The 12870-nt window shown below is 51.0% G+C and overlaps 2 protein-coding genes across 2 annotated transcripts; both read left to right on the forward strand.

The window, feature by feature from the left end:
* Positions 1-203: 203 nt before the first annotated feature.
* Positions 204-8865, forward strand: NDUFS2 (NADH:ubiquinone oxidoreductase core subunit S2). The gene is made up of 14 exons (XM_055402925.2): positions 204-462; positions 1247-1353; positions 3369-3559; positions 5060-5180; positions 5347-5459; positions 5881-5955; positions 6121-6198; positions 6339-6424; positions 6628-6747; positions 7419-7548; positions 7918-8013; positions 8188-8271; positions 8410-8467; positions 8659-8865. The coding sequence occupies exons 1-14, from the start codon at positions 368-370 to the stop codon at positions 8694-8696; spliced, it is 1392 nt and encodes a 463-aa protein (XP_055258900.1). The 5' UTR covers positions 204-367; the 3' UTR covers positions 8697-8865.
* Positions 8866-9387: 522 nt separating this feature from the next.
* Positions 9388-12607, forward strand: FCER1G (Fc epsilon receptor Ig). Its single transcript, XM_055402926.2, has 5 exons — positions 9388-9546; positions 11366-11457; positions 11622-11654; positions 12076-12096; positions 12263-12607. The coding sequence occupies exons 1-5, from the start codon at positions 9498-9500 to the stop codon at positions 12323-12325; spliced, it is 258 nt and encodes an 85-aa protein (XP_055258901.1). The 5' UTR covers positions 9388-9497; the 3' UTR covers positions 12326-12607.
* The last annotated feature ends 263 nt before the right edge of the window (positions 12608-12870 follow it).

The following is a 12870-nucleotide window of genomic DNA, read 5'->3' on the forward strand; positions in this document are numbered from 1 at the left end:
AGAGAGCGGGGAAGGGTCTCCGCGCGAGTGTGCGTCTGGCACCGGGCGGTAGCGCGCTTTGCAAGGCGCGCACGCGCAGCGCGGTGGGGCTCCGTGCGGGAGCCGCTGCCGCCGGAAGCGGGGCGAGTCTCTCCGGCTCAGCCTCTGAAGAGCCCGTCGGGGGCGGTGGGACGCGCGGTGCCCGGCCTCCGTGTTTAAGCGACAGTGACGCCGAGGCGCAGCGCCCGGATGCTGCCCGGTAAGCGCTGGGCGACGCCGCCGGCGGGCAGAAGGGCGGGCGCGTGACGCCGAGGCGCGGGAGGCCCACAGGGGGCGCGCCAGCGGCACTTCCGCCAGGCTCTCCCTCCAGCCGTCGGCGGCGGGCAAGATGGCGGCGCTCGGGGCTCTGCGCCGCCTGCGGGGCGCCGCGGCCCGGCTGCTGCGGCCCGGGGCCGGGGCCCGACTGCCGATGCAGCCCAGCAGGTGAGGCCAGGGGCGGCGCCCGATGCGCTGTCTGCAGGGCTGGGGTTTCTCGAGTCTGGGAGCTCCACCGGCCCTATGACCCCTAGGAAAGAATGACCCGGGCCCGTGACCCCTCTCCCTGGCCTGCTCTCTCGGGTTCCAGAATCCAGTGGGACCAGTTCTGGAGGAGGGAGGAAAGATTGTTTCAGCTCGATCTGCCAGGGATGAAATCATTTGGAGGGAGACTGCCCCTCAGCATTAGTGATAATGTCACCAACCCCCCATGCGCCCTGCTGCTTCTCCCAACCCCATCAGGGGTGGGGCTTGACTGGTGAAAAGTCTCCTTAGACGCTATGAAAGAAAAGGAAAGCAATCCCGATGGACTTAAAGGAGGAACGTAAACCAGGAATCCCCGGGCCTCCGTGCATCCTCTGGCCACACTTGAGCAGAGCCACCGAGCCAGCATGCCCCACCCCCCTTTTCTTACTCTTCGGTTGACCTTGAATAAACACCTTTCTCGGATCCGTATTCACTAAGATGGGAACCATGAATATGACCAGAAATTAAAGGACCTGGGATCCCCATCTTTGCATGCATAGGGTTGTTGGGTGAAGTGATTCCGCGAATAAGTTATTAGTAAGAATGGAACCTCTAGAGTTACAGTTTGTTCTGCCGCAGCTACACAGCTCTGTCAGGCACTTGGCATTGGGGACTCCAAGACAGCCTTCCCAGGGCCCACGTGAAAGTGAATGGGAACAGAGGAACTGTTCAGGCCTTTTGCTAGAATTTGTCATTACCTCCCCAGAGGTGCTCGGCAATGGCAGCCAGATGTGGAATGGGCAGAGCAGTATGGGGGTGCTGTCATGTACCCCACCAAGGAAACAGCCCACTGGAAACCTCCCCCTTGGAATGGTGAGTGCCCAGGGTCACTGTCCCGACCCACACACTTCCCTGCCCTCCCCTGATTTCTGAGTGCTCTTGAGCTGTCTCTCTGAGGCAAAATTTAGCCCCCTTTTTGCTTGCAATAGTCTACTTGCAGTTCGCCACATATGATAATAATGGTAGTAGGAGGTATTTATCAAGTAGAATATTCCAAGGGGAAAGAAAGAGGAGATTCCAGACAACCCTTGAAGATCCCTACCAAATTTATATCTTTAGCTTCAGCTTTTTCCAGAGGTTTAATATATTTCCTGCTAAAGGAGTTTTTTCCCACTGGCACCCAAATGAAACCTTTCTAAATATGAAACTCCCCCCCGCTCACCCCACCATAAAACTAGCCCTTCTTGTGATTTTTAATTTTGATCAATGACTCCCTCATTTTCCTAATCCCTTAGGATTGAAACTTTTTAGTCACCTTTGGCTCTTTTTTCTTTCTTCCCCTCCATGTCTGTTTTCAATATGCCACCAAACCATGCAGATTCTTTTGTAGTAATGTTTCACGCCTGGTTATCTTGCCCCTTGTTGGTTTGGTTTATTTTATATTAGACCTTGATTATCTTGGGAATCTCTTTGATGGGTTCCTGCAGTGATCTAGTTCCCCTTTAGCTGTCCTATACAATGTCATCACTTTTATTTTCCCCAAACATTGTTTTATACTATGTCATTCTTTTGCTCAAAAACTTTTAGAGGAATTTCCAGTTACCTTTCAAAAAACTTAACGGTAATAATAGCTGAGTGCTTATCATGTGCTGAGTGTTTTTTGTATGCATTATTTTACTTAGTCATTACAATAACCCTATTAGACTGATATTATCTCAGTTTTGAGGAAATCATGGTATAGGGAAATTAAAAGGTGATCGAGGACACAGGTGGATTTGTACGTGGGTCTGTCTGACTCCAAAGCCTATAGTGAAGAATTTTGGTTGCATAAGTAGAGTCTGGTTTCAGATCTCAACCCTCCATTTACTAGTGAATGAAGTACCTACTTTCTTAGCATTATTGTAAGGATTAAAAGAGATGCTAGTAACATAAACCACTTAGTGTAGTGGTTGGCTTGTGCTCAGTCCTCCCTAAGTGTTTCTAATAATCCTGATAATTGAACCTTATCCCCCACTGCCTGCCAACACTAATCTTCTGCCGCTTGGTAGACAAGAATTCCACAGATACTTACTTCTTTCTTTCTAAGATTTGACATATGTTCATTCCATAGCCTCCGATGCTTCTTCTCTCTTCCTATCTGAATCATTCCCTGTATTTAAGAAGCAGCCTCTATGTTGCCTCCATGAAGTCGTCACAGTGTTCTTTCCTTTCTTTAAACGCTTAACTAAGCAACTTACTCGGCAGCTTGTAAATTTGACCTGTGTTACTAGCTGCTCCTGTATACTTATTTCCCAAACTAAATAGTCAGCCTCTTGAGGGTACAAGCTGTCAATTCGTAGTGGTAAGAATGAAATATCCGTTTCCCAATTAGTTGGACATTCAGCAGATACAGCTGGAGAGCAGTTTATCTTAGTGATTAAAGAGTGTGGAGGCTGAAGCTGCCCAGGCTGAGTTAAATCCTGACTCAGCCACTTACTGACTCGGTGGGAATTCATTCACCCTTTCTGGCCTCAGTTTCTTCAGTAAGGTAGTTACTACTTATATGGTTGTTGAAATGATTAAATTAATTAAAATAAGTAAAGTGCTTAGAGTAGTGCCTGGCATATTATAGGGACTGTATAAATGTTTTCTATCATTTTTTTTAAAGGTATTCTGAGAGACATGGAAAGAGTGAGGTTCATGGTCCCTCTCCCTCTCATCAGAAAGTTTAGCTCTCCCTTCCCTTTTCCCCAGCTGATGGTCATCTTCTTGGTTATGTTAAAGATTGGGAAATTAGCAGGATATGGAATGGCGAGATGGAAGGTGTACAGGGAGACACTAACCCCTTGCTGTCTTTTGGGGGTTCTGAAAGGAATTACCATTTGGCTCAACTATTTCCCACTTCTCAGATGTGGACCCTCCAAAGGATACACTGGTGTCGAACCTGACCCTGAACTTCGGGCCCCAGCACCCAGCAGCCCATGGAGTCCTGCGGCTCGTGATGGAATTGAGTGGGGAGATGGTGCGGAAGTGCGACCCTCACATCGGGCTGCTGCACCGAGGCACTGAGAAGCTCATTGAATACAAGACCTATCTGCAGGTGTGAGGGGCCAACCGGAGCCTGCCGACAGGGCTGGGGATGCTTTAACCTGGGGCTTTGCCAGTTTGCTGCCCCAGAAACCCAGGGAAGGAGGGCGTGTGGGGGTTGGGAGGGAACCCTGTCGAGGTTATCAGGACAGTTTCGGTTGGGAGGATGGAGAGATGTGGCAGAGGGTGCTGGACTTGAATCATCTGGATTTGGTTTACCCAACAGAAAGGCTGTGGAGCCAGAGCTACACTCCTGACTCTTCTCTGGCTGACTTTTGGCTGGCCCCTTTCCCTTTACTCCAGAGCCTCAGTTTCCCTGCCCTTATATCATACTAGTACGTCAGAGCTGGTGTCCCCGGGGTCAGGGAAAGAGGAGAGAGACGTCAGCTCCCCAGGACCAGCAGCTGATTCTTGTATCTTCCAGCATTCTAAGTTTGTTTTCGAAATACTCAGTGAGTCAGAGTGACCGGGAGGGAGTTTGTGACAGAGTTTGCTGTTTTTGGAGAACTCTGTGACCCAAATAGTGAGGGTCAGATTTGAAGAAACTGGATCCTGGGATAGGAATCTGAAGTTTTTCTTCTTACTGTCACGAAGAAAGCTCTTGATAACAGGATGATGGGGTTAGGATTTAGAACCAGCTGACTAGAATGTGATTCCCTCAAAGAATCCCGGCAATGATGGTTTCTGGTCCCGTTGTCCACAGAGTTAACCCCTGTAGCTTTATCCCGCGTCACAGTGACATCAGGGCAAGAACTGGCTGTTCCTAAGAGAGGCGTCTTAGCTCCGCCCCATTCCTGGAAACTGAAGCAAACAGCTGGGACTTAGCTTTCTTGGTACTGTGCGGATGAATCCTTTCTACCTGTCTCTTTCCATCCTTCTTGCTCGTCCTTAATTTCCTCCTGAGATTCCCTTTTCCCGTGAGTACCTCAGAGAGACTTTCTTCTTGGACCAAGGCGTCACTTGGCCCAGAAGACTAGGTTGGCAGTGGTGTGCTGCAGCCAGCTCATACCGGCTCGCAAGAACAGATGGTCAAATTTTCAGTTCTGTGAACCAGTTGTTAAGCACAGCTATCATTAAAAATTGAATTATGCTAGTTTGTAGTTTAAGATATCAAAAATCAAGGTAGGAGGTATGAAAGTCCCCGGCTTTGTAGTTTTACTGCATTTTTCTGTGCCGTGTTCTCTGGGCATTTGCTTTTGTGATATCTGTGTAGTGGAAATACTGTGCAGTGGTGTGTTACTCTGCCCAGTGTTGTCTGTGTGTTCAGTTACGTAGTGTTGGTAGTTTAAAATGGGACCTTGTAGGACCGTGGAAATTGGCAAACCCAACAGATCAGGGTCCCCCTCCATCTCACCCTCTTCTGTGTGTTTCAGCCTGCCTTTCTCAGACTCCTGAGATTGGGAAGACTTACGTAGCACTGACCTCTGATGCCCTCTGAGAACAGTGCTCGTAACAGCCAGACTGAGGGTTCCTCGGCCTGTTAGATGTGACCCAGGATTCTCCCTCTTCCCAGGCCCTTCCATACTTTGACCGGCTGGACTATGTATCCATGATGTGCAATGAACAGGCCTATTCACTGGCCGTGGAGAAGCTGCTCAACATCCAGCCTCCTCCTCGTGCACAGTGGATCCGAGGTATGCTCCGTCCCCTTCTTCCTGTGGCCCAGTGTGAGCATAGCATGGAGCCTGCCCCCGTGCTAGGGGCACTGAGCCAGAGCTTAGCCCCGAGGCCCCAGAGCTGCCTGTCAGCCAGGGCCCCGGGCTCCTGTATCCGCCTCCTTTTGTCCTCACCTCTCTGCAGTGCTGTTTGGAGAAATCACTCGACTTTTGAACCACATCATGGCTGTGACCACACATGCCCTGGACATTGGGGCCATGACCCCTTTCTTCTGGATGTTTGAAGAAAGGGAGAAGGTATGAGGAGGAGGAAAGGATGGGAAAGGGGAGGAGGCACCTGAGATAGAGAAGGCATGAAGGGTATAAGAAGAGAAGGAACGCGAACATTTAGGGGAGAAGGCATATTTAATCTGGGTTATATGTATATATTTTTTTAAGTTTTTGTTATGTATTTTTGTTTATTTGGCTGCATGGGGTCTTAGTTGTGGCAGGTGGGATCTAGTTTCCTGACCAGGGATCGAACCCAGGCCCCCTGCCTTGGGAGCACAGAATCTTAGCCACTTTTCCACCAGGGAATGCCCTGGGTTATATTTTTAAGGAGCTTTGTGTTGTGAAGTCTTGGTTGGGCCCCAGGAGGCTGGAGGCGAGGGAATAAACCACCATGGTGTTGGACTTAGGGACCCGGGACTCTGTCACTAACTCATTGTGTCCCGTCAAGATGTTCGAGTTCTACGAGCGAGTGTCTGGGGCGCGGATGCATGCTGCTTACGTCCGGCCAGGAGGTGTGCACCAGGTGAGCAGGTTCCCCGCCTGCCTCAAGGTCCAGTCCTTGCTGTATCCTCCGTGGCCACTGGAGGGCAGCAGTGGGGATGGACGTGCCAAGCCTGTGCCCCGAGGCAGAGCTGGCTCTCCTTAGCAGAGGCTCTGTACTCACTGTCATCCTGCATTCGTTTTCTAGGACCTACCCCTTGGGCTTATGGATGACATTTATGAGTTTTCTAAGAACTTTTCTCTCCGGATTGACGAGCTGGAGGAGGTAAGATAGGAGTCAGTGGGAAGAATCCCTTTTCCCCCAGGAAGGGTTCGTGGGGTTTTAATCCCCAGTTGTAAAGAAATACAGAGGTACCTGAGGAGTGTCTTGAATAGTGTTCATACAGCAGTTTTCTTGATCAACAGATGCTGACCAACAATAGGATCTGGCGCAATCGGACAGTCGACATTGGGGTTGTAACAGCAGAAGACGCACTTAACTATGGTTTTAGGTGGGAGGAATAAGACTTCTCTCTTTTGGGGTGGGTGGGTTCCAGATTAATATCTTGGCTTCATGTGTGGCGCCTCCTTGCCAGGCCGATTTTCTATCCCATGCCCAGAGTGTGCGGGAGGGAGAGGGGAGCCTAAGGAAGAGAGCACGCCTCCTTTCTTGGTTTGCGGGAAGTGACCCTTGATTCTGTTGCACCCTCTACAGTGGGGTGATGCTCCGGGGATCAGGCATCCAGTGGGACCTGCGGAAGACCCAGCCCTATGATGTCTACGACCAGGTGGAGTTCGATGTGCCTATTGGCTCTCGAGGGGACTGCTATGATAGGTAAGGCCCAAATCCTTTCTTAGCTCATTGTCCCCCTGGTTTTTTCCTGTCTAACCATTCTCTTAGCTACTTTCTTTTTTTTCATACTTTTTAGTATGTATCAGAACACCTGTGTATATTAAATTACGTTGCTTTTAAAGCACTTTCACATATGTGACATCTTATTTTACCCTTACATTCTCCTTATGTCTTGGATAGAACTAGTTTTGGCCGCATCTTATAGCTGAAAAAGCTGAAGCATAAAAGAGATTAGCCTGGGATTGTTCTGTCAGTAGTACTTGAGACTAGAATCCTCCTGATCCAGTGCTCTTTCCGCTAGATTCTAAGCTTCAAATTCCATTGCTCTTTACTGACCTTAAGAAAAGTTTGCTACTGTTTTCCTTTGGAGTCAGTTTGACTCTCATCTCCAAAAAACTGCTTAAGAGAGGAGCTAAAGAGGGAAATACTACAGGATGTAGTCTGAGAAAGCTAGGAGACAATTTGGGAAAGGGCCCAGTGCTCGCATCAGAAGGCTAGGTTTCATACAGGTGCCCAGGCCAAGCAGAGATGCCGTACTGGGGAGTGAAGAAAGCCACCTACCACTGTTGAGTTCAGCCCACGCATCCTCCCAGCCTCAAGTCCGACCCTCTGGCCGCTCGTCTCTTGTTCGTAGTCTGTCTCATCTCCCTCAGGTACCTGTGCCGGGTGGAGGAGATGCGCCAGTCCCTTCGAATCATCTCACAGTGTCTGAACAAGATGCCTCCTGGGGAGATCAAGGTTGATGATGCCAAAGTGTCTCCACCAAAGCGAGCAGAAATGAAGGTCGGCTTGTTGTTCAGTTGCCCAGTTGTGTCCAAGTCTTCGTGCCCCCACGGACTGCAGCACACCAGGCTCCCTGTCCCTCATCTCCCGAAGTTTGCCCAAGTTGGCTACAGAGATAGAAAAAAGCTGGGGGGCAGGCAGGGGGGGGTGTCTGGATTAAATCCTACTTCTCAGTTTTCCTTTTTCAAAGAGTTCACCGTGCAAGATTGTTAACCTTCTGTACTCCCCGCTCTCGCTGTATCTTCTCTGCGCACTGACTTACATGGGGGTTTTAGACTCCCTGGGGATAGAGATTATGTTCTGTGTGCGCAAAGGCCTGCCATACAGTTTGGATCTGGCTTACGGATGCTGCCTTGTTCCTTTCTCCAGACGTCCATGGAGTCACTGATCCATCACTTTAAGCTGTACACCGAGGGCTACCAAGTTCCCCCAGGAGCCACATACACGGCCATCGAGGCGCCCAAGGTGAGGCGGGTAGTGGGGGAGAGACAGTGTGTACAGTGGGCAACTGGGGACAGATGTGCAGTTAAACTCTTGTCCATCAGTGACAGAGAGGACATGAGGGTGAATGGAAAGGACTTTGTGGGCAGAGAAAAGTGTTCTTCCTGTTAATGAAGGCAGCCAACCTTCTTCGGACAGGGAGAGTTTGGCGTGTACCTGGTGTCTGATGGTAGCAGCCGCCCTTATCGATGCAAGATCAAGGCTCCTGGTTTTGCTCACCTGGTAAGAACCAGCCTCAGTGATTCTGACTCTTAATACGTGAATCCGATAATGAGTGACCTTGGTTGAGATCCTTATGAATTCATTCCTTCTCCTCCCCTTGCTTATCTTGCCTAACACTTGCTGTCTTAATCTCTCCAGGCTGGTCTGGACAAGATGTCTAAGGGACACATGTTGGCGGACGTCGTTGCCATCATAGGTACAAGGCCTGTTGTGTAGTGGAGGCATTCTAGTCAAGGGACTTTGGAACTCTGATTGGGAACAGAAACCAAACGTTTCCTGTTCAACAGACTAAGGCATAGACTCAGATCCTCAGTCCTCTGGGCACTGTAATGACTTCTGGATTCTTGGTAACTTCACTTTTTTTTTCTCCTTCCCGTGATCTCCTAGGTACCCAAGATATTGTGTTTGGAGAAGTAGATCGGTGAGAGCGGAACAGTGTTGGGCCTCCATGCCCTCTGTGGAGCCTCTCCATCATTGGAAATGGGACTGTGCGTGTGTGTGTACACACGTACATGAATGCTTAGCTGTCAGGCTTTCTGTGCATGTACTGGAAAAGGGGAAACTATAATAAATTAGCCACCTTCTGGCCCCACACCCAAACTTCTGGTTTGTCTTTCCCGGTGTCTCACTGTCTGTCACTCTAAAGAGAAGCTTAGGATGTGTGTGAACCGTCAGCTTCTCTGTTCGACTCAGTCCTTGGCAGATTTTCCTGTTCATCTCCACCCCCTTTTCTGACTCTTGTTCCACTTCTCCATTCCCTATTTCCTCTTTTCCCCTCGCTTCCCCCCCTGTCCAAACCTTGCTGCCCACCCTAATTGATAAACTCCTCGAGTCAAGACTGGGTACAGAGTTCCAGATGGGAGAGAAGGGTTATCATGGGGTCTCAGAGAATCTTGAGGGGCAGTCCGTCTCTGAACAGGGCTGCAGTGAGCAGGTGGGTTTAGATAGCCTTTCCCAAGCATGGGTGTCCCCTCTTTCCGGGGTGACAGGGGCTTGGTCATTGAAGGACAGAGGCCTGAGAGTTCAGATCTCCTAGCTCCCTTCCTTAGTTGGCCCTTCCGGGAGCTGCTCGTTTTCTCTTGCAGGAAGGGGAAGGGGCCAGAGCTCGGAGGAAGGCGTGGCAGGAAGGGGGGAACTCTGTGGTCAGGGAGCTGCTCACAGCACAGCTGCGCAGTGCCAGCGGAGCGTCAGATCCCCAGCTCTCGGCCCCTCAGCCCCTGCCCAGGATGATCCCAGCAGTGTTCCTGCTCTTACTCCTTTTGGTTGAACAAGCAGGTGAGAGGGTTTGATGAGGGACAGTGAGCTGGGCTCCAGGGTGGGAAGCAAGGGCGTGTGTCTGAGGGACAGTGCGAGCACAGACGGAGGAAGGCCGGCATGGGGCAGGTGGACGCAGACCCTGAGGCTGGTCCCAGCCCGTCCCTCTCAGAGCACAGGATTGTTCGCTCTTGTCCGCTTCTTACTTTTTCAGGGCTGATACACACATAAGGTTTCAGTTTGGCAGAGGAGTCGTTCTGTGATGTGAAAAGCTGGTCCGGGGGAAAGCTTCCATTTCCCATGATGAGCGTTTTCTGTGCGGTGCATTTGGTCTTGTCCGTTGGGAACTGATCTCTCGCTGGTTAATAATTATAAAGCCCCCTTTAGGAAGGCAGGGGTCTGTCCTTGTGTTTAGGGGTGAGGCAAGGATAGTTAAACACAATTGCTGCTTCAAAGGGGTTTTCACTAAGACACAGCCGAAATGAGGGCAGGCAGCACATGATGCTCAGGTCTAGAGAGCTAGGAGCATCAGCTGAGAAATATTGAGGCAGAAAAGGAAGGTCTCTGTAGTTCTGAGGCTCCATCAGTCTCTGACCTCTCACTTCTTGCTCTCTTGGAGTTGTCTGTTTTTTGAAGACGGGATAGTCACAGCTCGGGTTCGGGGAGGAAGAGGTTAGTGAAACTTAAGGGAAGTGGGAAAATTAAAAAGAGTGGGATGGACTTCCAGCAGCCCAGCTGTGAAGGTGGAGGGAAGGTCTCAGTGAGGGGCCAGTCTGCTGCCATAAGATGGTAGCAGGGCCACTGAGGCGGGAAAGAGCACGCAAGCTTTCAAAGTGGAAAACCTGGGTTTGGATTCAAGTTCTGTCACCTAACTCTGTGGCCCTAAAGAGTTACTTTTCTTGGCCTCGGTTTCGCCATCTACAAAATGGCGATGATGTCTCCCTCAAGGGGTAGTTGAGATTTATGCAATACCGTGTGTGAAAGAACGTCACAGCATAAAACGCACTTAACTTATAGATCACATGCTCACGAGCCCTTCTGATAGGGGTCGGAGCTGATAGAGGCTGGAGCTCAGACTTTTGATTTTTTTCGTTGTACAAAACTTCCTTTCTCAGTGGCCTAGAGTGAGTAAGAGGGCAGAGTACCCGGAGCCGGAATCCATACAGCTTGTAGTCATGCCCTTGAGCCTGGGCTGAGACACTCAACCTTGTGTGTGGAGCCATCAGTATCCGTAAGGCCAAGGAAAGCAGGCACCTTGTTTTCACATATTTAAGTGTCTCAGGATGGGGGTGGCGACGGGGGAAAGCAATGTGGCTGAGGCTAGATGACCAATAATAGAGTGATTGCCTTCCCTCCCTCCCTCAGCTCACATCCTTCCTGTCCAGCCCTCAGCCACAGGTCACAGGACTTAGCAAAGACACCCCTGTGGTTTCTCTGCTGAAATTTGTCACTGCCTCCCCTCTACCCCTCCGGGCTGAGGTTTTCAGCCCGGTGAACACAAATGGGTCCCTTGAGGGCTATGAAGTGCCCAGTGGTGCCTGCGGAACCCACCATGCTAAAAACTTGCTTGAGGGCTAAAAGGGGAAGGCTCTCAACTCTCAGAAACTGTAAGTTGCATCACAACAGACCCCTTCACACTCCTATCCTACCCCTACCCTAGGGTGAGGGAGAAGACTGAGAGGTGAGAGAAATAGGAACCCAGAGAGGAAGATGGAGTTTCCTCCCTTGGATGGTGCTCCTTCAGGCCCCGTCGTACCTCCCAGAGCCCTTCCCTTCTCTCCTCTGAGCACCAGATCTTCCCTGCTGCCCCTGACCTAATGTGCACCCTCTGTCCCTTCAGCGGCCCTGGGCGAGCCTCAGCTCTGCTATATCCTGGATGCGATCCTGTTCCTATATGGTATTGTCCTCACCCTGCTCTACTGCCGACTCAAGGTAAGGCAGGGGCAGGGTGGGCTGAGGGCTGGAAGGGGAAGGAGGTTGGTGGCAGCATGGCCTCAAGGAAAGGGGAAAAGGGGCTTTGAAGTTCCCCCGTGAAGTGTGGAGGCGGGGCTGGACCAGTTAACTTCACCTTTGCTAATGACTTTCCTCTACTCCAGCTGCAGGTGCGAAAGGCAGCTACAGCCAGTGAGGTATGAGCCCACCCTCAAAGGGGTGTCAACAGTTTTTCAGACTCAGCCCTTCTGGGGTTTTAGCCTTGGGGTCTGTGGTCTCTGTGGGGGAGGGCATGGGACTCAGCTGCTGATCTGTTTAGCTTCAGAGACCCCCTCCCACCTCATCCTACCCACCCTGCCAGCTAGCCAAGTCACAAGTGAAATACTCGGCAGGCAGCGAGGAAGAGTCAAGTGTGGGGTGACAGTGAGGGCACGGGAGAGCTGAATGTTGTAAATACATGCGTGTTTGGTAGTGTTACGGGCAAATGTGCGTTCGTGCCTCAGAGTGGCCTGAGGGAACCAGTCCCCCCTGGCCAAATACCTCCCTGGGAGGGCAAGACGTTGAGGTGTCCTGTAGGACACGTCGGTCTCTAATGCTTTGCCCCTTTTGCCTCTACAGAAATCAGATGGCATTTACACGGTAAGTGAACCTGCCTCCCTACCCCCACCTGGACTCCCTGTCCAGGAAGTCAGCAGAAGAGGGTGGGCTTTTGAGTGACCTTTGGAAGGGGAGTAGTCTGTGGGGGTGGCTAGGAGGCCCAGTGATGGGCTCAAGCTCCTGACTGTCCTTTGACCTCTAACTCCAGGGCCTGAGCACCCGGACCCAGGAGACCTATGAGACCCTGAAGCATGAGAAACCGCCACAATAGCTTTAGAGCAGACGCCCTTTGTCGCTTCCTTCCAACACTCTCCTCCCAGCCCTTGTGCCTCCCCACCATTAATGCCATTAATGCCCTACCCCTGTAATGACCCTCTGCCCGCCGTTAACAGTCACCAGTGATTCCTCCTCCTTGTCAAAGACCTCCGATGCTGTTCACTGATGTTTACGTTCTGGTCTCACCCCTTTATGCCGCCCTTCCCCTCTTGCCCATCCCCCGGTCCCACTAAACAGCGGGAAGGGGCTAACATCAATAAAGACGTCACAGACTGGACTCTGTTCATTCTTTCACTTAAGATGCTTATTCAGCCTCTACTCGCCTAGGCTGGACGCTGAAGATACCATTTCGAGGAAGGCAAACTCAGTTCCTGACCTGCCAGAGCTCATAGTCTAACAGACTTCAGGGTTGTTTCACTTGATTGAGGGATGAATGCTGACTGTGACTGGGGGAAAGAAGAAACTCCTGACCCCCAGGTTCTCTAACATGGAGCTGGAGCAAGGAGTAATGTGTTGGGAGTCTAGGCACATTCAGAAGAG

This window comes from Moschus berezovskii, chromosome 4 (assembly GCF_049115385.1).
Source record: "Moschus berezovskii isolate FMDL1 chromosome 4, NW_MosBer_1.0, whole genome shotgun sequence".
NCBI classification, from domain to species: domain Eukaryota; kingdom Metazoa; phylum Chordata; class Mammalia; order Artiodactyla; family Moschidae; genus Moschus; species Moschus berezovskii.